Genomic DNA, 27,592 nt, shown 5'->3' with positions numbered 1-27,592 from the left:
TAAAAATTTGATTGGATGTGTTTGGGGAAAAGGTGGGCGTGAGAGGGAGGTTAGTTGCCCTCAAATCACTTCCGACTATTAAAAACGGCACTAGCCCTTTGAAGTTCCAATCGAATGAGTCCTTTATCAAGTTTTACGACAAAAATTTCAATAAAACCTTATACGCCCCTAAGGCATAACGCAACCCTTACCCTGAGGGCTTTGGCGGGAGTGTCATCCTCTTAGATATAATTTCCGGACCTTTCAACTACTTTGAACAAAATGGCTATCTCAAAATTTTGATTAGATGCATTTGGAAGAAAAGGTGGGCGTGAGAGGGGGTAGTTGCTCTCCAATCACTGACGACTATTAAAAAGGGCACTAGCCATTTAAATTTCCAATCAAATGAGCACTTTTTGAAGTTTCTAAAAAGACACTTTCTATAAAAAAAACTTATATGCCCCCAGGGTATAACTCACAACCCTTGCCCTGAGGGTGGTGGGGGTTTGTCATCTTCAAAGACCTAATTTGCAGAACTTTCAACTACGTTAAACAAAATGGGCATCTCAAAATTTTAATTGTATGTGTCTGGGGAAAAGGTGGGCGTGAGAGGGGTTAGTTGCCCTCCAATCACTTCGACTATTAAAAAGGGCACTAGCCCTTTGAATTTCCAATCGAATGAGCCCTTTTTGAAGTTTCTACGACAAAGATTTCTATGAAAACCTTATATGTCCCCAGGACGTAACTTACAACCCTTGCCTTGAGGGCTGTGGGGGGAGTGTTCTCCTCGAAAACATAATTTCCATCTGCTAATTAATTACGCTGAACAAATTTGCTATCTCAAAATTTTGATTGGATGTGTTTGAAGAAAAGGTGGGCGTGAGAGGGGGGTTAATTGCCCTCCAATCACTTTCGACTGTTAAAAAGGGAACTAGCCCTTTGAATTTCCAATCGAACAAGCCTTTTTTGAAGTTTTACGACAATGCTTTCTATAAAAACCTTATATGCCCCCAGGGTATAACTTACAACCTTTACCCTGAGGGCTGTCGGGGAGTGTCCTCCTCAAAAACATAATTTCTATCTGGAAATCAACTAGGCTGAACAAAATGGCTATCTCAAAATTTTGATTAGATGTGGTTGGGGGAAAGGTGGGCATGGAAGGGGTGTTAGTTGCCTTCCAATCACTTTCGACTATTAAAAAGGGCACAAGCCACTCCAAATTTCAATCGAATGAGCCCTTTTCGAAGTTTCTACGACAACTCCTTCGATAAGAAGTGCCCTGGTCTAAGACCAAGAACCAAAAATAAGTAATACATTGTGCCCACATTGTTCTTTGCTTAGGCAGCGCTATTGCGCTGCATATGATAACTGTTGCAAAAAGAACGCCATAAAAATTAATCTACGCTTCCAAAAAATAGTTTAATCCCACTTAGACAGCTCACCAAATTGAAGTACCGAGACTAAAAGGGGATTGAATTAAGTCTTTAATTTTTAGAAAAAATATGTCACTATTACAATTGTATTGTTTTGAGAGCTTAAGAATGTGTTGACTTTTATTGGGTAAAATAGCAAATATATCCATACAAGTAGCTAAAATATGTGAAATAGTAAATGCGACGGGCAAATTATAGATATGGTAATATTATTATAGGCTAAATATGCATAATGTCTCCTAGAGAGATCACTAAATCCACTTCTCAAATATTTCGTCTTGGAGCCCGTTTGAAAAGCGGCCATGAGAGGGCACTGATTCTCTGCTGATAAAAAGATGAGAGTGCGTTCTGAGGAAGTGCTGATTCTCTTGGGTATAGGATATAAACTTTAATTTCAAATCTTCGACGCCAGCTTCTATGATATCATCAATTCTTGTAGTCTTAACTATCGGTCCTTTTTCCCGACTCTTGGAATTGGTACCCTCTGGAGTGGATCTTCTTGGATTATCAGCCAAGACAGAACAATGTTTAGTATAGAGCTTATTGAAAAAAGACCGCAATTACCCTGTTCCATGTGTTTACGTTCATGGGCTTTTGTACCTGCGTGTTTTTGGGCAAACAAAGAACTTAGTTTATTAATAAATCATATTGGATTAGTTAAGCCGTAGTTTTACTTTGTCTAAGAACGAACAAATTCAAACCAAGAAGTGACTTAAAAAAAGGCGCAGCATCAGTTGATGCTTTCCAGGATTTAACCCAATGGGCATATTTGCAAACACACAATTTCTAGTACTGAAATAAAATATGGAGAACTGTCTCCAGCCAGAAAAATAAAGGCCAGCCCAAATTAACTTTTATGATGAAGGCTTCTTAGTAAATCCATTTTTATTTTATTTTATGATAGAGTCTTTAAATCCGTAGTTTTTTTTTATTTATTATTTTATATTTTTTTTATAATAAAACCCCCTATAATAATCAATAACATGGATTTTAACTGTAGTTATAACAGCTTAAGAGATTCATATATCGACCAATATTTTTTAGACTTCGTCCATTCTAATACTAAGCCCAACACATGTAAAACATCTGGAAGAAAACAACATTCTTCGCAGTATAGAATAGCTTTCAAGAAATTGTTTCTCCAAGAAAAATATCCACAAGCTTAAGAATGTTAATTGTTCAATGTGTACCAAACACTACGAGGCTCTTAGCTCTAAATTGATCCTTCAAAAGTACCGAGAGAAATGTGTCAAAGGAAGCGTGGGGAAGAGACAGCCAAAGTAAAATTATGAATCAGATGAATGGTACGAGTTTGTTCAAACCAGATTAAATGTTGGTTTGGAATAGGAATATATGTCTAAGCAATCACAACAGAAGCAATAAAGAAACTTTCTTGGTCAAAACAGATTTCAAAATCTTATTTAAAGTGATTCTCCTTGCATGGTCGCAGCAACAGTTGCAACTTAGTAAAGAACGAACCACGGCTCAGAGCAATCAAAAAATTGAAAACACGTTAAGATTTTCCAAATTTGAAAATTTTATTTGAGTTTTTTTTTTTAGTTTCGTTGAGGAGTGCTATGGAAAGGGAAATTTACACACCACAAGCATCTTAAAAACTTAGAAAAAAAGCAAATCCGTTTTTGTTGATAAGACTTCCATATGAACTTCTGCAATTTTTGGCAGTAGTGGGCGCCAAGTTAAAAAAAAAGAAGAAAACAAAAATGAAGGTGAAAAATCATCAAAAATAAACTAAAAACATATGGCACCAAAAAGTTTAAGAAGGTTTAGCTTTCCTTTGAAAGGATAGTTGGCTCGGGAAATGCCACCCCCCCACCGGAAAATATCACCCCCCCGCTGCTGGTTGGTCTCCAATACCTTTGGATATTAAAAAAAACGACTAGAACTCTCAATTTCTGTTCTAATGAGAACACTCCGAAGTTTTTGCGACCATGAGGGGAAGGTATGGATGAGAGACAGTCCCCCTCCTATACAGAATAAATTCTGCTAATTTTGGGGTTTAATGGTACTCTTTACTTTCATAATAACAACTGAGACCATAGATGTTCCCAGAAATCATAAGGGAGTAGATATCAATTTCTTTTTTTGATGCGTTTTCCAAATTTTCTTTTGTACCCCCCCCCCCCCAAAAAAAAAAACTGCTCTGGAAAATACCAATTTGCTGGCTTTTTTCTGGAAAACTTTTCCACGGAGGAGGGGATTACCGGCATGGTTTTAAAGACAATCAGAAATTAAAATCTTATCAAGTGAAAATGAACTAAGAGGACTTTTTCCCCCGAGTTCATCCGCAAGAAATTTTTAGCTAGAATAGAATTATCTGGGGGGAATTTCCCCGGCGAGGAGGGAGAGGGGAGGTATTTTACGTGAAAAGAACTTTCCTCGGAGGAATTTTCCGCAGGGAGAAGGAATCTTTCCTGGAAGGGGAGCCGGATTTCCCGGTATTATTTAAAAACACTAAGAAATTAAATTTAAAAAGAATTATTTTTTCAACTGAAAGTAAGGAGCAATTTCAAAACTTCGAAATTATTGCGTATATGAAAAGGGTTGCCCCCTCCTCAAGACCTTGCTCTTTACGCTAGAGTTTTGACTTTCTGTCCTAATTTTTTAAGAATGGAGTGAGGTCTTAAGGAGGAGGCGACCCCTTTCATATACGTAATAATTTCTGTTCATTTTGAGTTTTAATGTTGATCCTAACTCTCAGTTAAAAAACTTATTTTTTTATTTAATTCAATTACTTACAGATAGCATTTGTTAATGGGAAACAGTGACGCACTCAGAAAATAATTATGGAGGGGAGGGGGACTGACCGGGGGTCCCTGGGCCAACCAACGGAAAATTTTAAAAATTCCTTAGAAAAACGATATTTGAAGGCATTACTTTTAGTTTATTTTAGCTCTTTGAATGCAAGTTTTGTGTAGGATCTAAGCAATGAATGGTAAACCAAGCAGATTATATAAATTTAAACAGAATGTAATTTTTTCTTGAAGGGGGGGGCCTACAACCCCTTTTGCCACCCCAAGCCCCCCCCCCCCCCCGTGGGTGCGCGCCTGGCGGGAAAAATACGGAACAGATTTTTTAAAGAAAAGTAAAGAGCTTCATTAAACCAAAAATGAGCAGAAATAAACTCAAATAATCTTCAAAGTCAAAACTATGGAGCCTAATAAAAAACACAAAAACAAAAAGATACACAATATTTTTTTTTTCATGAAAAAGACAATGCCAATAAAAAACGAACAGAAATTAATTAAAAAAACTTTCTCTACAAAACAAGTTTGTCAAAGAATAGTAAATAGCTCGATCAAGCCAAAAATGAGTAAAACTACCACAATTTACCATCAATAAACTATTAAACCCAGAATAAACAGAAATTACAATAAATAACCGATTCAAACTCAAAACAAGCAAAAATTAATATGATTAGGACTGACAACCCCCAAGCCTTCTAAAGACCAGAACATAATTTGCAAATATCGGAAACAAAACAGATTTTAAATGTTTTCACGTTTTTTACTTTAATAAATAAAGAAGTATTAAGACTATAAAGAGTAAATATCAGAATATGTGCAAATTATGTTCTGGTCTTGAGAAGACGGGGGGGGGGGGTCAGCCCTACTCCTTTTAATTTTGCTCGTTTTGAGTCTGACTTGGTAATCTATTGTAATTTCTGTTTCTTTTGGGTTTCTTTTATTTATTAATGGTGATTTGCGGTAGTTTTAAACTTGGAAGATAAGAAAAACAAACTAGTAGAATTTGACATCGCTATCGTCCGTAAAAAATGAAAGAATAAAATTTGTTGGTTCCAAAGCCAAGTATTCTTTCAAAGACAAGCTAAACCTTCTTAAACTTTTTGGTGCCATATATTTTTAATTTCATTTTGATGATTTTTCGCCTATATATTTTTTCTTCTTCTTTTTTTCTTAATTTGGCACCCGCTACTGCCAAAAATGGCAGAAGTTCATATGTAAGTCTTTTCAGCAAAAACATATTTTTTTTCTAAGTTTTTAAGATACCTCTGGTGTGTGAATTCCCCTTTTTCCCTTTCCGTAGCACTTCTCAACGAAACTAAAAAAAGTCAAATAAAATTCTCAAACTCGAAAAACCTTATTTTTACACGGGAGGGGGGGTATTTTCCGCGGTGGCGGGAGGGTATTTTCCGGGGAATATATTTCGCGGTTTTTTTCCGAGGGCTATTTTCCGGGGGGAGAGGGTAAACGCCTAGAACCCAGATTAATACCAGTTATTTTTCTTTTAGTTCCTCTTAAGAAACTAAATAAAGGAACATATATATGTATATAAATGTTTTTCATTACCTTTTCCATCTCCCATTGTTACCTGAAAAAAATTCACAATTTTCTTAGTCAAAATGAATTATAAGCACCATTAAAGTTATTCGATGCGTACCTTCAACAGTTGCTGTACAAAATTCCAATTGGCAGTAGATGGTTGTTGAAGCTGAAATTCATTTGGAACTTCAACAGCCTCGGAGCGTGAAGAAGAAACTGTTTCTGGCATTGAACCCTCTTCCATGGTGCCTACCATTCTTCGTCGTCCGCCACTTTTACGTTTTCTACGTGAGACGGAGCGATATTAAGTGAAAGAAAGAAAGAGTGAGTGAGTAAGAGAGAGAGAGAAAGAAAGAGAGAGAGAGAGAAAAGAAATAAATAAAGAGAGAGAGGGACAGAAAGAGAGCGGGAGGGAGAGAGATAGAGATAGGGGGAGAGGGAGGGAGAGAGAAAGTTTACTACTCGAATAATCAAGCTTAGAGTTAGTTGAATGAAAACCACAAGTTTGAATTTCAGTTTATATTGTTCATCCCCAAAAATGACAATTGGCTCATTGTGTTTGAGACTTTTCACAAAAGTTGTAGTTGTAGTTTTGTATATACTTTTGTTTTTGGTTCAGTCGACATAGGTCATGTAAATTTTAATATAGTTAGCTTATAAGTTTGATAAATAATTGTATTGAATGTTAATTAATAGTAAAAAAAAAGTAGCGTTGGCAGCCGAAATGAAGAATTATATTTTCTAGAGAATTTTTTTCCTTTATCAGGCGATTAACACAAAAGACTTGTATTATATGATACCAAGATGGACCACTATGAGCATTTTTCGATGGAACAGAAGGCAAAAATTGCGAAACTGTATTTTGCAATGAATAATCCTGAAAGAAAATTCCCCATTGCCATGCGATCGCAAGCTTTGATATTTAATTTGTGTATGTTGTTTATTCATATATTCAAATAAATTATTGTAATATGGTCTTGCCTCTTATTTAGACGCAGTGTATTGATGTTCTAAGTTTTTAAATTTTATGTGCTTGATGTAAAAAGCAAATTTGGCTCTTTTGGGGCTTGTCTTTTCATTTTTAAAAATAGAATAGTATCTTATCTCAAAAGACGCTTTTTTTAATGACATTTACAGTTTTATAGACTCACGCAAGCCATTTTGGGGCACGACATATCGCTCAAACTTTCAGCCAATGCAAAATTACAGAATCATTAATGTGTCAACGACACCAAAGCAAACACTTTTTTGCTTTGGTGTCGTCACCTACCATTTGGCCAACACCTTTTGGGTCACCTACCATTAAAATCATAATTTTAGACTCCTTGTCAACAAAATGGTTGACAATACACCCAGCCTGACAAACCAATGTACAGCCCTAATAATATTTTTCTTTGTTGTTGTTTCCATTATTTGAAATCTGAGTATCCAGTGCATTATCGAACTATATAAACACATCAATCCTGAGAACCCCATCGACCAGTGCAAGATATAAGTACATAAATATCACCCTTGATAATCTTTAGGAACAAGTGAACTACATTATTATATACTTGTGATAATAGATTAGCCATAATTGTGTAAGTGTCTAAGATTCGTGCATTAAATTCCTTTCGATCACGCCTCAGACCCCATACTCTTCCTATTAACGAATATAGATAGTTCCTCTTTATGTTTTCCCGTAAATGTTAAGATATAAGTCCTAGAAAGTAAACCTAGAAATCAACCACTGAATTACAGAAACCAAAATTAACCCCAGTGACTAACCCCTCAGTGACAATTTACTCCTCACACAAGTTAAAGACAATATGTTGAAGGAGTCGCTAAAGTTTGTTGTCGACCCATTCCAAATACAAACATCAATTCTCCTGTGATTAACCAAGGAATCAGCGCAAAAGCTAATAGATTCAAGCCATGCACGAACAATTTTATAAGAGAACTTAATCCCCAAGTGCACAAACAAACAATCTTATACGAGAATTATATTCTCTATGTACTTTAAAATATCCCAAGAACGATATGCTGAGAAGAAAATCAAACCATCTATTATCAACGCAGTCACAGTGTTCAACCCCTTAACGAGAAGGCACGTTATGAACTATCCAAAAACAGCAGGTGAGAATGAACTATGATATCAAAATTCCACACACTAATGCCTGGAAGTATCATTTCTCGTTTGACAATTAGAGAAAGCTCTTCGTCCAAGATGAACATAGCCGTGCTCAAAGCGTTCTCCGAAGAAACTCTATTTCAAATGTTTAGAATTTTTTTTCCAAGATGAAAAGAGTGAAGGACCATAAGTTACAACAGAAAGAGTGAGTGCGCCAAAAGACAAGTAAGGTGGTGAATCACGTTTGAATTTACACATTTAAAATTTTGATAGTTTTGAAAAAAAATAGTTTTGAAAAACAACTTCGATAACTTATTATCAGAATTATGTAACGAACAAACCCAGTGAAAATGTTTTAATGATCACCAGTGAATGTAACATATTATTATATGCTTTAAGCCGTTCATATATATATATGTATATATATATATCGTATATGTATATATCGTATACTATTCTCGTAGTAGAATAGTCCCAACCACATAAAACATTTCCCATGATAATGTTTGATGCAGTTGGAAATGTAGGAGTCATCAGTGTTAGTTGTAGAAAAACCAAAAAAAAATCTTTAGTATAGTAGCTAGGCTATAACCATAGATAATCTTAGTCCGGTAGAGGAAGTTTAGAAAGGGATATATAATAAAATAAGAAAAGTAATAAGAAAACAACAGCGCAGTTGGCGCGATCGGTATACAGATAAAACCCCTTAACATTACAACTAGAAAGAGAATTTATTCTTAATTAGATTAGATTTATAATGAATCAGCATTGAGCCAAAATAATATCATCGGCATTGTAGAGCTCACCGCATTTGGTATTAAATAAATAATAAAAGACACATCCCACCCCTAGAAAAAAGAGTTGTAGACAAAAAATGAAGACACTCCGCCAATCATTAATTAAAATATAAGGGGATAAACTTCCACATTGTCTGACTCCTCGACCAATAGAAATTATATAGAAAAAAAATACAAGAGAAGGTGCAAAAATATTTGTCCTTAACTCCCAGTACCGAGATCCAAGAACTCTAACCAGAGAGGAGAGAGAGAGAGAGAGAGAGAGAGAGAGAGAGAGAGAGAGAGAGAGAGAGAGAGAGAGAGAGAGAGAGAGAGAGAGGAGTCCAACCACTAATAAGGGCTGAAGGAGTGGATGCATGCAAAATACCGTCAAAAACTCCTTCTACATCAATTAAAAGCGTATAAATTGGGGTGCCAATGGATCTTGACTCAATAATTACAGCATCAAAATTTGTATGCGTATAATCGCAGTCCATTTATTTTTGGAGCACTTTGAAGCAACCCATTCTTTTTTTTAAGCTCTTAACTCATTACAGAAAGTAATTATCCCTTAATAAAGCATGTGGTCAACTTTAGCGTGAAGAGTGGGGGGAGGGCTTAAGGGAGACGGGAGCGCCCTCATACACAGAATAATTTCTGCTAGTGTTACGTTTTAATATTACTCTTTACTTCCATAGAAAAAAGCCGTTACTTATATTTTCAATTTCAACCGCTTTAGTCTAACAGTTCGTGGTAACGAACTGTAAATATGGAGCGACTCGGCTCAATAGAAACCGAAACTCTAAAAAACGGAATTTTGATACCGATAGATATATCAAAAGAATCGTCTTTTAAATCGATTTCAAATATATAAGATTCATAAAGTTTAGTCTGACCCATCAAAGGTTACGAGGCTGAGAAAATTTTCCTGATTTTCGAAAAAAGAGAAAAACACCCCCTAAAAGTTAAGTGATCTTAACGAAAATCCCACCGTCAGATTCAGCGTATCAGAGAGCCCTACTGGATAGGTTTCAAGCTCCTATCTGCAAAAATGTGGAATTTTGTATGTTTTCCCCACGGGTGACCGTATCGACCCAGTGCTCCTGAAATATCGGGAGAGGGTTCATTCGAACGAAAATTAAAAGTTCTAGTGCCCTTTTTAAGTTACCAAAAATTGGTCGGCCACTAGGCCCCTCTCCCGTCTCTCGGTTTCCAAAAGCCGTCTGCTCAACATTCAGATATAGCCATTTTGTTCATCATAGTTGAAAGGCCCAATAACTATGCATTTGGGTAATACATGACCCCCCCCCCCCTCCCACACACACACAGCCCAGGGGAAAGGTCTTTAAGTTATGAAATTTGCCCATTGTTTACGCATAGTATTTGTTATTGGGATGCATGCATACATTTTCGGGTGGGGGGGGGGGTCAAAATTTTTACAGGGGGTTTTTCCATGGGGGAGTTTTCCATGGGGAGGGAAGTTTCCAGGGAGTGAACTTGTCAGGGAAAATTATACACTGCGGAAATTTGCCAGAATTCTTATAAAAAACTCTTTTTATATGTCTTACTTACTATTTTTCTTCTCAATTTTACGCGCGGAGTGGTTAAGAGTAATTATTTGGAGTATATTTTCACCGGGATTGAATTATCCAGAGAAAATTTCCGAGGGGAGGGGGTTTCTCCGTGGAGGTGGGGCCCGATTTCCTGGCATTATTTAAAAAAAAAATCAGAAATTAAATAAAAAAACAAGTTTTTTCAACTGAAAGTAAGGAACGACATTAAAATCTTACTATTACTTATATGAAGGGGGTTTTCCCTCCTCAACACCTCACTCTTTACGCCAAAGTTTGAATTGTGTCCCAATTCTTTAAGAATGACTCATGAAACACAAGGGCCGTTTAATTAGTGCAATAAGACGCTTTTTAAAAAGTACCAAAGAACTTAAGCGTAAGTGCGAGATGAAGCGGAGGGGGCAACCCCCTTCATATACGTAATAATTACTGTTCGTTTTAAGTTTTAATGTTGCTCCTTACTTTCACTTGAAAAAACTTGTTTTTTATTTAATCCTACATAAGATGGATGCTACCACGGCCCTCTGCCCACAGCTATTTATGCTAAAGGTCAACTTTGGCATCAAAAAGCCACGATAGTAAAAATTACTCCGAAAAAAGATGCGAACCACCTTTAGAAAGAAAGAAGGGCGGGGAGGAGGAATCTGAAATACGCAACATTATTGTACATGTCTTGATATCTAGATTTTCAAGGGAGGATCAAATACCTAAAATGAAAAAGGACTTGTGTTATAAAAATAAACAAACACAAGTCCTTGACCAACTTTCTCGGGAAACGCATAATTTTGTTTTATATGTAGTAACTTGAAATCCCCGAGGCAGAATTATTGGGCACGCTGAATTTAATGTGTGACTCTTATCAAGATCCCCCCTATCTTTTTTTTTTGGGGGGGGGGTCCCTTTTCTAGAATCATATAAATTGTATTATCCTAATAACATTTTATGGGTAGCTGTCAACAAAAATCATTATACGTATTTAGATCATTAGTCAGCACATTAGTGTTGCATTAGTAAAGTCATGTACCTCCTCTGCATTTTTTTCTTGCCAACCACTTAGAATGGAGGTTGAGGTTGTACAAACTTGAAAGGGGGCACAAACGATAGCAAATTGAAAGTTATAGTGCCCTTAAAAGTGACTGGAGGGAAGTAATCTTCCCTCTCTTATGTATCAGGATAATTGAAAGGTTAATTATGCGCCCAAGATCAACCTGACCCCATCGTCCTAAAGGCAATGGTTTTATTGTATAGGTTACACATTATTCACATGCAGGTCTTAGTAGAATAGACGGACAAGTAAAGCCAGTTCTACGATCAGCTTGGAACTTTTAGGGATTTTTTTTTTGGCAAATACAGTTTCCCAAGTATCTGAATAAGTCAAGAGACGTTACATACACCTGAATTCTCAAAATATATTGCCTGCAAAATCAAGTTAACACTTCCAGATGGTGTTTGGGGGTGGCGAGGGGGGCAAGTAGATTTAAAATTTCAAATCTAGGGGACAAAGAGCGATCACCATGAAGAAGAAAAGGCACTACATGCGTGTAGGTTATCAAAATAGCGTGTTCATAATATCTCTAGAGCGGCTTGGGGGTGGGATCAAGGTTAAGATTTCAGGAAGCGTGGGAAGGGGGCATGGTGGACATCGAGTTTTGACTTGGGAAGGGAGCAGGGGAAGGAGAGCTCCACATTTCTTATCTCCAATCTACCTAAAAGTTTTACACTATAAGTCCCTGTGTGACTAGTATCTAGTCATGGTAAATTAGCGATGTATATTCAAGACACAAAATGTACCCAGGTATTCAAAATAGCATATCTGCAGCATTTCAGCAAAGCCTTGTGGGATCAAGTTGAAACTTTCATTGGGTTTTGGAGGAGAGGGGAGGTAGACCTGAAATTATACGTGAAGAAGGAATTGAGGTATATCAAAATACACTATGCATATCCCCTTATTAAAATAGCATATCAGTAAAATTTTGGGAACGGGTTGAGGGATGGAATTGAAATTTTGTTTGGAAGTGTTAGACGAGGGAGAAGCGAGGGGCTTTGAATTCTCGATAGGGGGCGAGGGGCTAAAAATATTTTCCCTTGGCCCTTCGAGGGTCTATGTGCTGCGTGACCTTCCAGCGAGGGTCTCTGGTACTTGTGGCGATTTCTATTCGTTTACAATTTGACTCGGGGATTCATTTTGATATCTGTTCATTTTAAGTTTCATCTATTCATCCTAAGTAGTATCTGTTATTTTATTTTATGTGATTATTCATTTTAGTTTGCTTTAGGTTTCATTTAAATATTCAAAGCAATCACTGTTCGTTTTCAGATTGAATTATTATGTGACTATATGTCTACCCGTTTCGGGTTTTATTTTGGCTATATACTTTTCTTTAGAATTTTTTTTAAGTATTCACTATAAAAAGCAAATTCTTTTGATGCATATATTGCTACCCAAGTTTATTTTTTAGCATTTCGTTTACTTTTGGCAAGGGTAGCTTACACTAGATTTCGAAATTTCTATAATTTGTTTTCGCAATAAACTTTTACCAATAAGATCAGCAGAGATAACAGTAACCTTTCTGAATCAGGTTCAAATGGCGATTCTTTCTCATTCGACATTTTTTTTTCTAAAACGTATTTTAAATTTTCGGCTACTATTGGCTCGACTTCGTTCTTTTACAGGTTGTATCGCTGCAATCATGTACGCTGCAATCATGATTAAGCCTGGCTGTGGTGTTGTTAATGCTAATAGTAGTAGCGATAATAGTAAAGATATGAAACTAGATAGAGATTTGAACTTTTAAAACGATTACTCCATAAGAAAGAGTATGGCATTTTTTAGACCGCTCAGAACCCAAGAATACAGATTAGTAAAATTTTGATTTTAAACAAGAGTTCAAACAACATTACTATTTTAAAACGGCAAAAAACACTTGTCGTATTGTCTAGTACTAGTATTATTTTTCATCCATGTTTTATTCGCCTCACATTGTTGTTTCCCTTATATTACCCACATTGTTATCTCCCCTTATTAATTAGCAAAATTGGTAACAAAAAAGAGCTGTAACTGATGAAAAAAAAGGACTTATGGATCATTAAAAAAGAAACAGCGAAAAAAAGAAGAGAACTTGTGGCCTAAAAAATAAACATTTTAGCATTTTAAACCTACCCCTTCAGAAAAATCTTGATACGTTCTCAACTCCAATTTCAGCAACGTACACGTCTGATAATGCATTACTGCCAATTACTCAAAGAGGATAAACAATAGTCACATGTATTTACCTATGAGGTTCCTTGTTTAATATCTTTCCATTCAGCTGTGGGAACGGAATACCAACAATGTTTTCCAATTTTCCAGCAGCCAAGCTATCTCTAAGAGCATCTTCACTTAGGAGTTCTGTGATTTGTGGTACAATCAAATCAATCGTGGCGATTCGCTTCTCCAACGATTTTTCCGAGTCTTTAACTGCACTCTGGAGATCATAAGTTGTCATCCTGACAACACTATCACGATGGTGACACCTGTAAATAAAGGAGGGAATCTAGTATCTGTTGATATTCAAGAGACTTATTTCATATCAGGAGCAAAATATTAACAGGTAATGATTTCTATTTACAGACGTGTTTGTATATATTAGAGACAAAAAAAGCAAAAAAAAGGCTAATTGCTCTATTAACAAAGCATTTTAAAAAAGAACCAGATTTCGGAATGGCTGGAACCCATGAATTTGAATTTTTGGCTTAGATTAACTGGATAAATTACAAGACAAGAGAGTGAAATGACAACTCATATGACTGATTTAAATAAAAATTCCTTATTTTGTGGATTGCTCCACAGTCGGAGTAGGGGCAACCCTTTGTCAAGAAAAGGCTGAGGGAATATTAGGGATTGTTAGTTTATGTTCTAGCACAAAAAAAAGTCACTTATTAAATATTGTCCTGAGTTAGTAATTGTTATTAATTATTTGAAAGAGTTTGGTGTGCTGACGGATTTGCCCGACTCTTTTTAGTGCTCCCTACTAACAAATTCTGCCTCAGGCGTAGCTACTTTTCCTGGGGACTCGAAATTGGAAGTAGTTACAGCAGAGCCACCGAAAGTGACAGCGCGAAAGCAGAATTATTCATACGCATGTTTGAACCTCCAATCTCGGATGGGTTAGAAAAATTTTAAGTATTGCTCCATGAGTAGAAGTGACCCTAAAGCTCGTGTCACGCACCCCTGCTGCCATCTACAATTTAGTTTAATGCTGACGGGACATAATTTATTCAAGGATTATCGATCGAGTCTAATGTGGGTGTGTCAAGGTCAATCGATAAGTTATTGTTGGGTCACGTGCGAAGGACTTGAGGGGTGATTTACATACTCAATGGTGGAATTATTGATTCACGAGCGTGGGGATGACGGGGCATAATTTATAAAAAGATTATAGATAGAGACTAATGGGGGTGGGTCAAGGTCAATCGATCTGTTTTTGTTTGACCACGTGCGAATGACATGAGGGGTGATTTACATAATCAATTGGGAAATTATTGATTCACGAGCGTGGGGAATTATGAAACAATATGGTCTTAGAGTCCCTAGGGGGAAAGATTACGTAATCGCTCAATGACCTCTTTTTCCAAGATCGATTTATTTGTTGTTTCTATGTGTAATAACTCGGGGGCGAAGGTTGCACATGCGCATTGAATTCTCACGGGAACACTGTTATTGATCTAGGACTCGCGGGGGAAGTGAAGTTCAGTTGATTTACAGAATCGCTAGGGTATATTATTAAGTCACGAAGGGGGGAATTAAGAAACAATAATGGCTTCATTGTTTTTTGGCTAGCATACCCAGAGAAATTGATTTAAATAATCGCTAGGGGACCTTATTGATTCATGAAGAGGAAAATATGAAACAAAAATGGCTTCATTGTTGTTTGGCTAGCCTAACCTGAGAAATTGATTTACATAATCGGCGGGGAAATTGTTAATTCACGAAGAGGGAATTAAGAAACATTAAGGCTTCTTTAATCTTTAGGCCTGAGGGATTTATTTATTATTGTTGTTTTTGGACAAGTGCATGCCAGAAACCACGTGGTGCTGTCACGAGTCAGAACACCTGTGCTGTCGACCTCAATTCACCTATCGTGAATCAATAATTCCCCTTAGAAACAACAAATTAATTTCCCTTTCTTGACAGATCAATCAATCAATGACATCATCTGTCAGACTTTAAAAATTTTCGCCTAGAAACATTTCTCCAGGAATAGATCCAGGTCATTAATGTCTTTGCCTCGGGAACAGTTCTACTGGTCGAACTCCAAAGGATATTAATAACCAAAAGCCATGGAAACAATTAGGCAAGAAACATCTTAGCGATGAATTGTTTTAGCGTGCGAGAAGGTTTCCTATTAATTTGAAATGCATTAGCACAGAGATGCCAATAACAACGGAACACGCTGAATTTGCGTTTAGGGATTATTTGGGCGAAACCGTTTTAGACAGGTAATGGAACTATTTCGGCGAAACAGATAGAGACATTTTAAAAGAATATTTTTGAAGAGATTTTAGAAGAGAATTTAATGGTGAAACTCTGTGGTCGTTATAATACACAAGTTTCATTTGAACAGTGTTGTGAGGTCCTCTAACCCAACCCCAAAGGGTTCCAATCCTCATACCCCAACCCCGAAGGAAGCCCCCGGTCCTCAAAGGTCCACCGGGCTCCCAAAGGCCCTCCACCGGTCCCCAAATGTCCCCCAGGCCCCCAACTGCCCCCCGGACACTCAAAGGTCCCCCAAGCTCCCAAAGGGCCACCGGCACCCCCAAAGGCCCACCCCAGACCCTCAACGGCCATCCCCGGGCCCCCCAAAGGCCCATCGAGCTCCTAAAGGACCAACGGGGTCCCAAAGGCCATCCACCGGTCCCCAAATGTCACCCAGACACCCAAAGGCCCTCCCTGTGCCCCAAAGGCCCTCCCTGTGCCCCAAAGGCCCTCCCCCGACCCCCCTCCTCCTCCTCCCACCTCCTTCTCCTCCTCCTCCCACCTCCTTCCTCCTCCTCCTCCCTCCTCCTTCTACCTCCTCCTTCCTCCTCCTCCTCCCCTCCCCTTCCCCCCCCCCCATTCCCTCATCATTTTTTATACTTTTTTGTGCATTGAGACACAGAACGACCCCCTGCCCCCGGCCCCTCCCCCCTCCAAAGGTCTGATTTTTTCAAAGTTCATTTTGAATTTCTTTCATTGAAATGCAAGAGTTGGAATATTTCAGTAGTGTTTGGTTGTGGTTTACCTTGTCACAGTTACATTTTCTTGATTTTTCAAAGTTCATTTTGAATTTCTTTCGTTGAAATGCAAGAGTTGGAATATTTCAGTAGTGTGATGTTGTAGTTTACCATGTCACAGTTACATTCCCTTAATTTTTCAAAGTTCATTTTGAATTTCTTTCGTTGAAATGCAAGAGTTGGAATATTTCACTAGTGTGTTGTTGTAGTTTACCCTGTCACAGTTACATTCCATTAATTTTTGATAGTCCATTTTGCATTTCTTTCGTTGTAATGCAAGAGTTGGAATATTTCAGTAGTGTTTGGTTGCGGTCTACCATGTCACAGTTACATTTTCTTGATTTTTCAAAGTTCATTTTGAATTTCTTTCGTTGAAATGCAAGAGTTGGAATATTTCAGTAGTGTGATGTTGTAGTTTACCATGTCACAGTTACATTCCCTTAATTTTTCAAAGTTCATTTTGAATTTCTTTCGTTGAAATGCAAGAGTTGGAATATTTCACTAGTGTGATGTTGTAGTTTACCCTGTCACAGTTACATCCCCTTAATTTTTGATAGTTCATTTTGAATTTCTTTCGTTGAAATGCAAGAGTTGGAATATTTCAGTAGTGTTTGGTTGCGGTTTACCTTTTCACAGTTACATTTTCTTGATTTTTCAAAGTTCGTTTTGAATTTCTTTCATTGTAATGCAAGAGTTGGAATATTTCAGTAGTGTTTGGTCGTGGTTTACCTTGTCACAGTTACATTTTCTTGATTTTTCAAAGTTCATTTTGAATTTCTTTCGTTGAAATGCAAGAGTTGGAATATTTCAGTAGTGTTTGGTTGCGGTTTACCTTGTCACAGTTACATTCACTTTATTTTTCAAAGTTCATTTTGAATTTCTTTCGATGAAATTCAAGAGTTGTAATATTTCACTAGTGTTTGGTTGTGGTTTACCTTGTTACAGTTACATTCCCTTAATTTTTCAAAGTTCATTTTTAATTTCTTTCGTTGAAATGCAAGAGTTGTAATATTTCACTAGTGTTTGGTTGCTGTTCAACTTGTCACAGTTACATTATCTTTATTTTTCATAGTTCATTTTGAATTTATTTCATTGAAATGAAAGAGTTGGAATATTTCAGTAGTGTTTGGTCGAGGTTTACCTTGTCACAGTTACATTCCCTTAATTTTTCAAAGTTAATTTGAATTTATTTCGTTGAAATGCAAGAGTTGGAATATTTCAGTAGTGTTTAGTTGCGGTTTACCTTGTCACAGTTACATTCCCTTAATTTTTCAAAGTTCATTTTGAATTTCTTTCTTTGAAATGCAAGAGTTGGAATATTTCACTAGTGTTTGGTTGCGGTTTACCTTGTCACAGTTACATTTTCTTGATTTTTAAAATTTCATTTTGTATTTCTTTCTTTGAAATGCAAGAGTTGGAATATTTCAGTAGTGTTTGGTCGTGGTTTACCTTGTCACAGTTACATTCCCTTAATTTTTCAAAGTTCATTTGAATTTATTTCGTTGAAATGCAAGAGTTGGAATATTTCAGTAGTGTTTGGTTGCGGTTTACCTTGTCACAGGTACATTCACTTAATTTTTCAAAGTTCATTTTGAATTTCTTTCGTTGAAATGCAAGAGTTGGAATATTTCACTAGTGTTTGGTTGTGGTTTACCATGTCACAGTTACATTTTCATGATTTTTCAAAGTTTATTTTGAATTTCTTTCATTGAAATGCAAGAGTTGGAATATTTCACTAGTGTTTGGTTGTGGTTTACCATGTCACAGTTACATTTTCCTGATTTTTCAAAGTTTATTTTGAATTTCTTTCATTGAAATGCAAGAGTTGGAATATTTCAGTAGTGTTTGGTTGTGGTTTACCTTGTCAAAGTTACATTTTCTTGATTTTTCAAAGTTTATTTTGAATTTCTTACATTGAAATGCAAGAGTTGGAATATTTCAGTAGTGTGATGTTGTGGTTTACCTTGTCACAGTTACATTTTCTTGATTTTTCAAAGTTCATTTTGAATTTCTTTCATTGAAATGCAAGAGTTGGAATATTTCAGTAGTGTTTGGTTGTGGTTTACCTTGTCACAGTTACATTTTCTTGATTCTTCAAAGTTCTTTTTGAATTTCATTCGTTGAAATGCAAGAGTTGGAATATTTCAGTAGTGTTTTGTTGTGGTTTACCTTGTCAGAGCTACATTTTCATGATTTTTCAAAGTTCATTTTGAATTTCTTTCGTTGAAATGCAAGAGTTGAAATATTTCAGTAGTGTTTGCTTGTTGGTTACCGTGTCACAGTTACATTTTCTTGGTTTTTCAAATTTCATTTGAATTTCTTTCGTTGAAATGCAAGAGTTGTAATATTTCAGTAGTGTTTGCTTGTGGGTTACCTTGTCACAGTTACATTTTCTTGATTTTCAAAGTTAATTTTTAATTTCTTTCCTTGAAATACAAGAGCTGGAATATTTCAGATGTGTTTGGTTGTTGGTTCCATTGTCACAGTTACATTTTCTTGATTTTTAAAAGTTCATTTTGAATTTCTTTCGTTGAAATACAAGAGTTGGAATATTTCAGTAGTGTTTTATAGTAGTTTACCCTGTCACAGTTACATTTTCTTGATTTTTCAAAGCTCATTTAGAATTTCTTACATTGAAAAGAAAGAGTTGGAATATTTCAGTAGTGTTTGGTCGTGGTTTACCTTGTCACAGTTACATTTTCGTGATTTTTCAAAGTTCATTTTGAATTTCTTTCGTTGAAATGCAAGAGTTGGACTATTTCAGTAGTGTTTGGTCGTGGTTTACCTTGTCACAGTTACATTTTCTTGATTTTTCAAAGCTCATTTCGAATTTCTTTCATTGAAAAGCAAGAGTTGGAATATTTCAGTAGTGTTTGATAGTGGTTTACATTGTCAAAGTTACATTTTCGTGATTTTTTAAAGTTCATTTTAATTTATTTAGTTGAAATGCAAGAGTTGGAATATTTAAGTAGTGTTTGGTTGTGGTTTACCTTGTCACACTTACATTTTCTTGATTTTTCAAAGTTCATTTTGAATTTCTTTCGTTGAAATGCAAGAGTTGGAATATTTCAGTAGTGTTTGATTGTGGTTTACCTTGTCACAGTTACATTTTCTTGATTTTTCAAAGTTCATTTTGAATTTCTTTCATTGAAATGCAAGAGTTGGAATATTTCAGTAGTGTTTGGTTGTGGTTTACCTTGTCACAGTTACATTTTCTTGATTTTTCAAAGTTCATTTTGAATTTCTTTCGTTGAAATGCAAGAGTTGGAATATTTCAGTAGTGTATGGTTATGGTAGACCTTGTCACAGTTACATTTTCATGATTTTTCAAAGTTCATTATGAATTTCTTTCGTTGAAATGCAAGAGTTGGAATATTTCAATATTGTTTTGTTGTGGTTTACCTTGTAACAGTTACATTTTCATTATTTTTAAAATTTTATTTTGAATTTCTTACATTGAAATGCAAGAGTTGGAATATTTCAGTAGTGTTTGGTTGTGGTTTACCATGTCACAGTTACATTTTCTTGATTTTTCAAAGTTCATTTTGAATTTATTTAATTGAAATTCAAGAGTTGGAATATTTCAGTAGTGTTTGGTTGTGGTTTACCTTGTCACAGTTACATTTTCTTGATTTTTCAAAGTTCATTTTGAATTTCTTACGTTGAAATGCAAGAGTTGGAATATTTCAGTGGTGTATGGTTAGGGTATACCTTGTCAAAGTTACATTTTCATGATTTTTCAAAGTTCATTATGAATTTCATTCGTTGAAATGCAAGAGTTGGAATATTTCAGTAGTGTATGGTTGTGGTTTAACTTGTCACAGATACATTTTATTGATTTTTAAAAGTTCATTTTGAATTTCTTTCGTTGAAATGCAAGAGTTGGAATATTTCAGTAGCGTTTGGTTGTGGTTTAACTTGTCACAGTTACATTTTCTTGATTTTTAAAAGTTAATTTTGAAATTCTTTCGTTGAAATGAAAGAGTTGGTATATTTAAGTAGAGTTTGGTTGTGGTTTAACTTGTCAAAGTTACATTTTCTTGATTTTTCAAAGTTCATTTTTAATTTCTTTCGTTTAAATGCAAGAGTTGTAATATTTCAGTAGTGTTTGGTTTTGGTTTACCTTGTCAAAGTTACATTTTCTTGATTTTTCAAAGTTAATTTTTAATTTCTTTAGTTTAAAAGCAAGAGTTGGAATATTTCAGTAGTGTTTACTTGTGGTTTAACTTGTCACAGTTACATTTTCTTGATTTTTTAAAATTTCATTTGAATTTCTTTCGTTGAAATGCAAGAGTTGGAATATTTAAGTAGTGTATTGTTATGGTTTAACTTGTCACAGTTACATTTTCTTGATTTTTTCAAAGTTCATTTTTAATTTCTTTCGTTGAAATGCATGAATTGGATTATTTCATAAGTGTCTGTTTATGGTTTACCTTGTCACATTTACATTCTCTTGATTTTTCAAATTTCATTTTGAATTTCTTTCATTGAAATGCAAGAGTTGGATTATTTCAGAAGTGTTTGGTCGTGATTTACCTTGTCACATTTACATTTTCTTGATTTTTCAAAGTTCATTTTGAATTTCTTTCATTGAAATGAAAGAGTTGAACTAATTCAGTAGTGTTTGGTCGTGTTTTAAATTGTCACAGTTACATTTTCTTGATTTTTCACAGCTCATTTTGAATTTCTTTCGTTGAAAAGCAAGAGTTGGAATATTTAAGTAGTGTTTGCTTATGGTTTACCTTGTCACAGTTAAATTTTCTCGATTTTTAAAAGATCATTTTAATTTCTTTAGTTGAAAAGCAGGAGATGGAATATTTCAGTAGTGTTTGTTTCTGGTTTAACTTGTAACAGTTACACTTTATTGATTTTTCAAAGTTAATTTTGAATTTATTTCTTTGAATTGCAAGAGTTGGAATATTTCAGTAGTGTTTGGTTATGGTTTACCTTGTCACAGTTACATATTATAGATTTTTCAAATTCATTTTTAATTTATATAGTTGAAATGCAAGAGTTGGAATATTTAATTAGTGGTTGGTTTTCGTTTACCTTGTCACAGTCACATTTTCTTGATTTTTCAAACTTTATTTTGAATTTCTTTCTTTGAAATGCAAGAGTTGGAATGTTTCAGTAGTGTTTGGATTTGGTTTACCTTGTCACAGTTACATTTTCATGATTTTTCAAAGTTCATTTTTGAATTTCTTTGGTTGAAATGCAAGAGTTGGAATATTTCACTAGTGTATGGTTGTGGTTTACCTTGTCACATGTACACACATGTATACACATGTACACACATGTGCTTATCATGAGTGCTCATGATAAGTTAACCTAACCTTTTCCGGTGAGTATGGTTAGGTTAGACTAGATTCAGTTTGGTTAGATTAGACTAGGTTAGGTTAGCCTACGTACGCTTCACTGAGGTTAGCTTAGGTGAGGTGAGAGACATGCGAAAAGTTAGGTGTTTGATTAGGTTAGGTTAGGTTAGATTAGGCCAGGTTAGGTTAATTTAGGTTAGGCTAGGTTAGCCTACGTACGCGCGCGTACGTAGGCTAACCTAGCCTAACCTAACTAACCTAACCTGGCCTAATCTAACCTAACCTAACCTAATCATACACCTAACTTTTCAAATGTCTCTCACCTAACCTAAGCTAACCTAAGTGAAGCGTACGTAGGCTAACCTAACCTAGTCTAATCTAACCTAACTGAATCTAGTCTAACCTAACCATACTCACCGGAAAGGGTTAGGTTAACTTATCATGAGCACTCATGATAAGCACATGTGTGTACATGTTTCTACCTGTTTGTACCTATGAAAATTTCACACACAACCATCCACTATTTAAAGATTCCCCCTAGTTAAAGTCTACGAAATAAATTCAAAAATGATCTTTAACAATTCAATAAAATTTAACTGTGACAAGGTAAACAATACCAACCCAAACATCAAATATTCAAACTCTAGAATTTCAAAGACAGAAATTCAAAATGAAGTTTGAATAATCAAGAATATGTAACTGTGACATGGTAAACGACAACCAAACACTACTGAAATACTCCAACTCTTGCATTTCAACGATATAAATTCAAAATGAATTTGAAAAATCGAGAAAATGTAACTGTGACAAGGTAAACCATAACCAAACACTACTGAAATATTCCAACTCTTGCACTTCAAAGAAATAAATTCAAATTGAACTTTGAAAAATCAAGAAAATGTAACTGTGACAAGGTAAACCATAACCAAACACTACTGAAATATTCCATCTCCTGCATTTCAACGAAATAAATTCAAATTATCTTTGAAAAATCAAGAAAATGTAACTGTGACAAGGTAACCCATAAGCAAACACTACTAAAATATTCCAACTCTTTCATTTCAACGAAAGAAATTCAAAATGATCTGTGAAAAATCAAGAAAATGTAACTGTGACAAGGTAAACCAAGACCAAACACTACTGAATTAGTTCAACTCTTGCATTTCAATGAAAGAAATTCAAAATGAACTTTGAAAAATCAAGAAAATGTAACTGTGACATGGTAAATCACGACCAAACACTTCTGAAATAATCCAACTCTTGCATTTCAACGAGAGAAATTCAAAATGAACTTTGAAAAATCAAGAGAATGTAACTGTGACAAGGTAAACCATAACCATACACTTCTGAAATAATCCAATTCTTGCATTTCAACGAAAGAAATTCAAAATGAACTTTGAAAAAATCAAGAAAATGTAACTTTGACAAGGTAAACCATAACCAGACACTACTGAAATATTCCAACTCTTGCATTTCAACGAAAGAAATTCAAATGAACTTTGAAAAAATCAAGAAAATGTAACTGTGACAAGGTAAACCACAAGTAAACACTACTGAAATATTCCAACTCTTGCTTTTCAACGAAAGAAATTCAAAATTAACTTTTAAAAATCAAGAAACTTTAACTTTGACAAGTTAAACCAAAACCACACACTACTGAAATATTCCAACTCTTGCTTTTCAACGAAAGAAATTCAAAATGAACTTTGAAAAATCAAGAAAATGTAACTGTGACAAGTTAAACCACAACCAAACACTACTGAAATATTCCAACTCTTGAATTTCAAAGAAAGAAATTCAAAATTAACTTTGAAAAATCATGAAAATGTAACTGTGAAAAGTTAAACCACACCCAAACTCTACTGAAATATTCCAACTCTTGCATTTCAACGAAAGAAATTCAAAATGAACTTTGAAAAATCAAGAAAATGTATCTTTGACAAGGTAAACCACGACCAAACACTACTGAAAAATTCCAACTCTTGCAGTTCAACTAAGTAACGTCAATCTTATCGGTTGATAATCAAGTCACTGTTAAATTTACAAGTTATAACATGACCCAACAATACTGAAACTTTCTAACACTTGTATTTTAACATAAGACATTCAAATGATCAATTACAAAAAAATAAAATTAAAATGATACAAGTAATACAACAACCAAACATTACTGAAATATTCCAACTCTTGCATTTCAATGAAAGAAATTCAAAATGAACTTTGAAAATTCAAGAAAATGTAACTTTGACAGGGTAAACCACAACAACACACTACTGAAATATTCCAACTCTTGCATTTCAATGTAAGAAATTCAAATAAACTTTGAAAAATCAAGAAAATGTAACTGTGACAAGGTAAACCACAACCAAACACTACTGAAATATTCCAACTCTTGCATTTCAACGAAGAAATTCAAAATGAACATTGAAAAATCAAGAAAATGTAACTGTGACAAGGTATACCATAACCATACACTACTGAAATATTCCAACTCTTGCATTTCAACGAAAGAAATTCAAAATGAACTTTGAAAAATCAAGAAAATGTAATTGTGACAAGGTAAACCACAACCAAACACTACTGAAATATTCCAACTCTTGCATTTCAATGAAAGAAATTCAAAATGAACTTTGAAAAATCAAGAAAATGTAACTGTGACAAGTTAAACCACAATAAAACACTAATTAAATATTCCAACTCTTGCATTTCAACGAAAGAAATTCAAAAAGAACTTTGAAAAATCATGAAAATGTAAGTGTGACAAAGGTAAACCACAACCAAACACTACTGAAATATTCCAACTCTTGCATTTCAACGAAGAAATTCAAATGAACTTTAAAAAATCACGAAAATGTAACTTTGACAAGGTAAACCACGACCAAACACTACTGAAATATTCCAACTCTTGCTTTTCAATTAAATAAATTCTAAATGAGCTTTTAAAAATCAAGAAAATGTAACTGTGACAAGGTAAACCACGACCAAACACTACTGAAATAGTCCAACTCTTGCATTTCAACGAAAGAAATTCAAAATGAACTTTGAAAAATCACGAAAATGTAACTGTGACAAGGTAAACCACGACCAAACACACTACTGAAATATTCCAACTCTTGCATTTCAACGAAAGAAATTCAAAATGAACTTTGAAAAATCAAGAAAATGTAACTGTGACAGGGTAAACTACAATAACACACTACTGAAATATTCAAACTCTTGTATTTCAACGAAAGAAATTCAAAATGAACTTTGAAAAATCAAGAAAATGTAACTGTGACAATTGAAACAACAACCAAAAAATTCTGAAATATTAAAACTCTTGCATTTCAATGAAATAAATTCAAAATGAACTTTGAAAATCATGAAAATGTAACTGTGACAAGGTAACCCACAAGCAAACACTACTGAAATATTCCAACTCTTGCATATCAATGAAAGAAATTCAAATGAACTTTGAAAAATAAAGAACATTTAAAAGTTTAAATTGAGAAAAAAAGACAACACTAATGAAATATTCCAAATCTTTCATTTAAACTAATGAAATTCAAATAAAATTTGAAAAACCAATAATATGTAACTTTGTTAATTTAAAAAACCAACACCAACTTATTAAATAGTCCAACTCTTGAATTTCATATAAATAAATTCAAAAAGAACATTGAAGAATCAAGAAAATGTAAATGTGACAAGGTAAACCACAACCAAACACTACTGAAATATTCCAACTCTTGCATTTCAACGAAAGAAATTCAATATGAACTTTGAAAAATCAAGAAAATGTACCTTTGACAAGGTAAACCACAACATCACACTACTGAAATATTCCAACTCTTGCATTTCAATGAAAGAAATTCAAAATGAACTTTGAAAAATCACGAAAATGTAACTGTGACTAGGTAAACCACAACCAAACACTACTGAAATATTCCAACTCTTGCATTTCAATGAAAGAAATTCAAAATAAACTTTGAAAAATCAGGAAAATGTAACTGTGACAAGGTAAACCACAACCAAACACTAGTGAAATATTCCAACTCTTGCATTTCAATGAAAGAAATTCAAAATAAACTTTGAAAAATCAGGAAAATGTAACTGTGACAAGGTAAACCACAACCAAACACTAGTGAAATATTCCAACTCTTGCATTTCAACGAAAGAAATTCAAAATGAACTTTGAAAAATTAAGTGAATGTAACTGTGACAAGTTAAACCGCAACCAAACACTACTGAAATATTCCAACTCTTTCATTAAAACTAAAGAAATTCAAATGAACTTTGAAAAATTAAGGGAATGTAATTGTGACAAGGTAAACCACGACCAAACACTACTGAAATATTCCAACTCTTGAATTTCAATGTAAGAAATTCAAAATGAACTTTGAAAAATCAAGAAAATGTAACTGTGACAAGGTGAACCGCAACCAAACACTACTGAAATATTCCAACTCTTGCATTTCAACGAAAGAAATTCAAAATCAAATATGAAAAATAAAGGGAATGTAACTGTGACATGGTAAACCGCAACCAAACACTACTGAAATATTCCAACTCTTGCATTTCAATGAAAGAAATTCAAATGAACTTTGAAAAATTAAGGGAATGTAATTGTGACAAGGTAAACCACGACCAAACACTACTGAAATATTCCAACTCTTGCATTTCAATGAAAGAAATTCAAAATGAACTTTGAATATTCAAGAAAATGTAACTGTGACAAGGTGAACCGCAACCAAACACTACTGAAATATTCCAACTCTTGCATTTCAATGAAAGAAATTCAAAATGAACTTTGAAAAATTAAGTGACTGTAACTGTGACAATGTAAACCATAACCAAACACTAGTGAAATATTCCAACTCTTGCATTTCATCGAAAGAAATTCAAAATGAACTTTGAAAAATTAGGGGAATGTAACTGTGACAAGGTAAACCGCAACCAAACACTACTGAAATATTCCAACTCTGGCATTTCAATGAAAGAAATTCAAAATAAACTATCAAAAATCAAGAAATTGTAACTGTGACAAGGTGAACCGCAACCAAACACTAGTGAAATATTCCAACTCTTGCATTTCAACGAAAGAAATTCAAAATGGACTATCAAAAATTAAGGTAATGTAACTGTGACATTTTAAACTACAACATCACACTAGTGAAATATTCCAACTCTTGCATTTCAACGAAAGAAATTCAAAATGAACTTTGAAAAATTAAGGGAATGTAACTGTGACATGGTAAACTACAACATCACACTAGTGAAATATTCCAACTCTTGCATTTCAACGAAAGAAATTCAAAATGAACTTTGAAAAATCAAGAAAATGTAACTGTGACATGGTAAACCTCAACCACACACTACTGAAATATTCCAACTCTTGCATTTCAACGAAAGAAATTCAAAATGTACTATCAAAAATTAAGGGAATGTAACTGTGACAGGGTAAACTACAACATCACACTAGTGAAATATTCCAACTCTTGCATTTCAACGAAAGAAATTCAAAATGAACTTTGAAAAATTAAGGGAATGTAACTGTGACATGGTAAACTACAACATCACACTACTGAAATATTCCAACTCTTGCATTTCAACGAAAGAAATTCAAAATGAACTTTGAAAAATCAAGAAAATGTAACTGTGACAAGGTAAACCACAACCAAACACTACTGAAATATTCCAACTCTTGCATTTCAATGAAAGAAATTCAAAATGAACTTTGAAAAAATCAGACCTTTGGAGGGGGAGGGGCCGGGGGCAGGGGGTCGTTCTGTGTCTCAATGCACAAAAAAGTATAAAAAATGATGAGGGAATGGGGGGAGGGGAGGGGAGGAGGAGGAGGAAGGAGGAGGTGGGAG

The 27,592-nt window shown here is 34.6% G+C and overlaps 1 protein-coding gene across 1 annotated transcript in view; it reads right to left on the bottom strand.

The window, feature by feature from the left end:
- pns (DENN domain containing pinstripe) overlaps positions 1-27,592 on the bottom strand; it is a 228,216-nt gene that overhangs the window by 79,820 nt on the left and 120,804 nt on the right. The window contains exons 13-14 of the mRNA XM_089094997.1: positions 13,444-13,683; positions 5,832-5,997 (exon numbers count right to left, since the gene is read on the bottom strand). Coding sequence (XP_088951123.1) covers positions 5,832-5,997; positions 13,444-13,683 — 406 coding nt within the window. The remainder of the gene's footprint in view (positions 1-5,831; positions 5,998-13,443; positions 13,684-27,592) is intronic.

Source organism: Artemia sp. Qi Xiang Cuo, chromosome 9 (genome assembly GCF_049724085.1).
Source record: "Artemia sp. Qi Xiang Cuo chromosome 9, ASM4972408v1, whole genome shotgun sequence".
In the NCBI taxonomy this organism is placed as follows: Eukaryota; Metazoa; Arthropoda; class Branchiopoda; order Anostraca; family Artemiidae; genus Artemia; species Artemia sp. Qi Xiang Cuo.
Note: the sequence above shows the minus strand (reverse complement) of the source record. Positions and strands in the feature narration are given on the sequence as shown.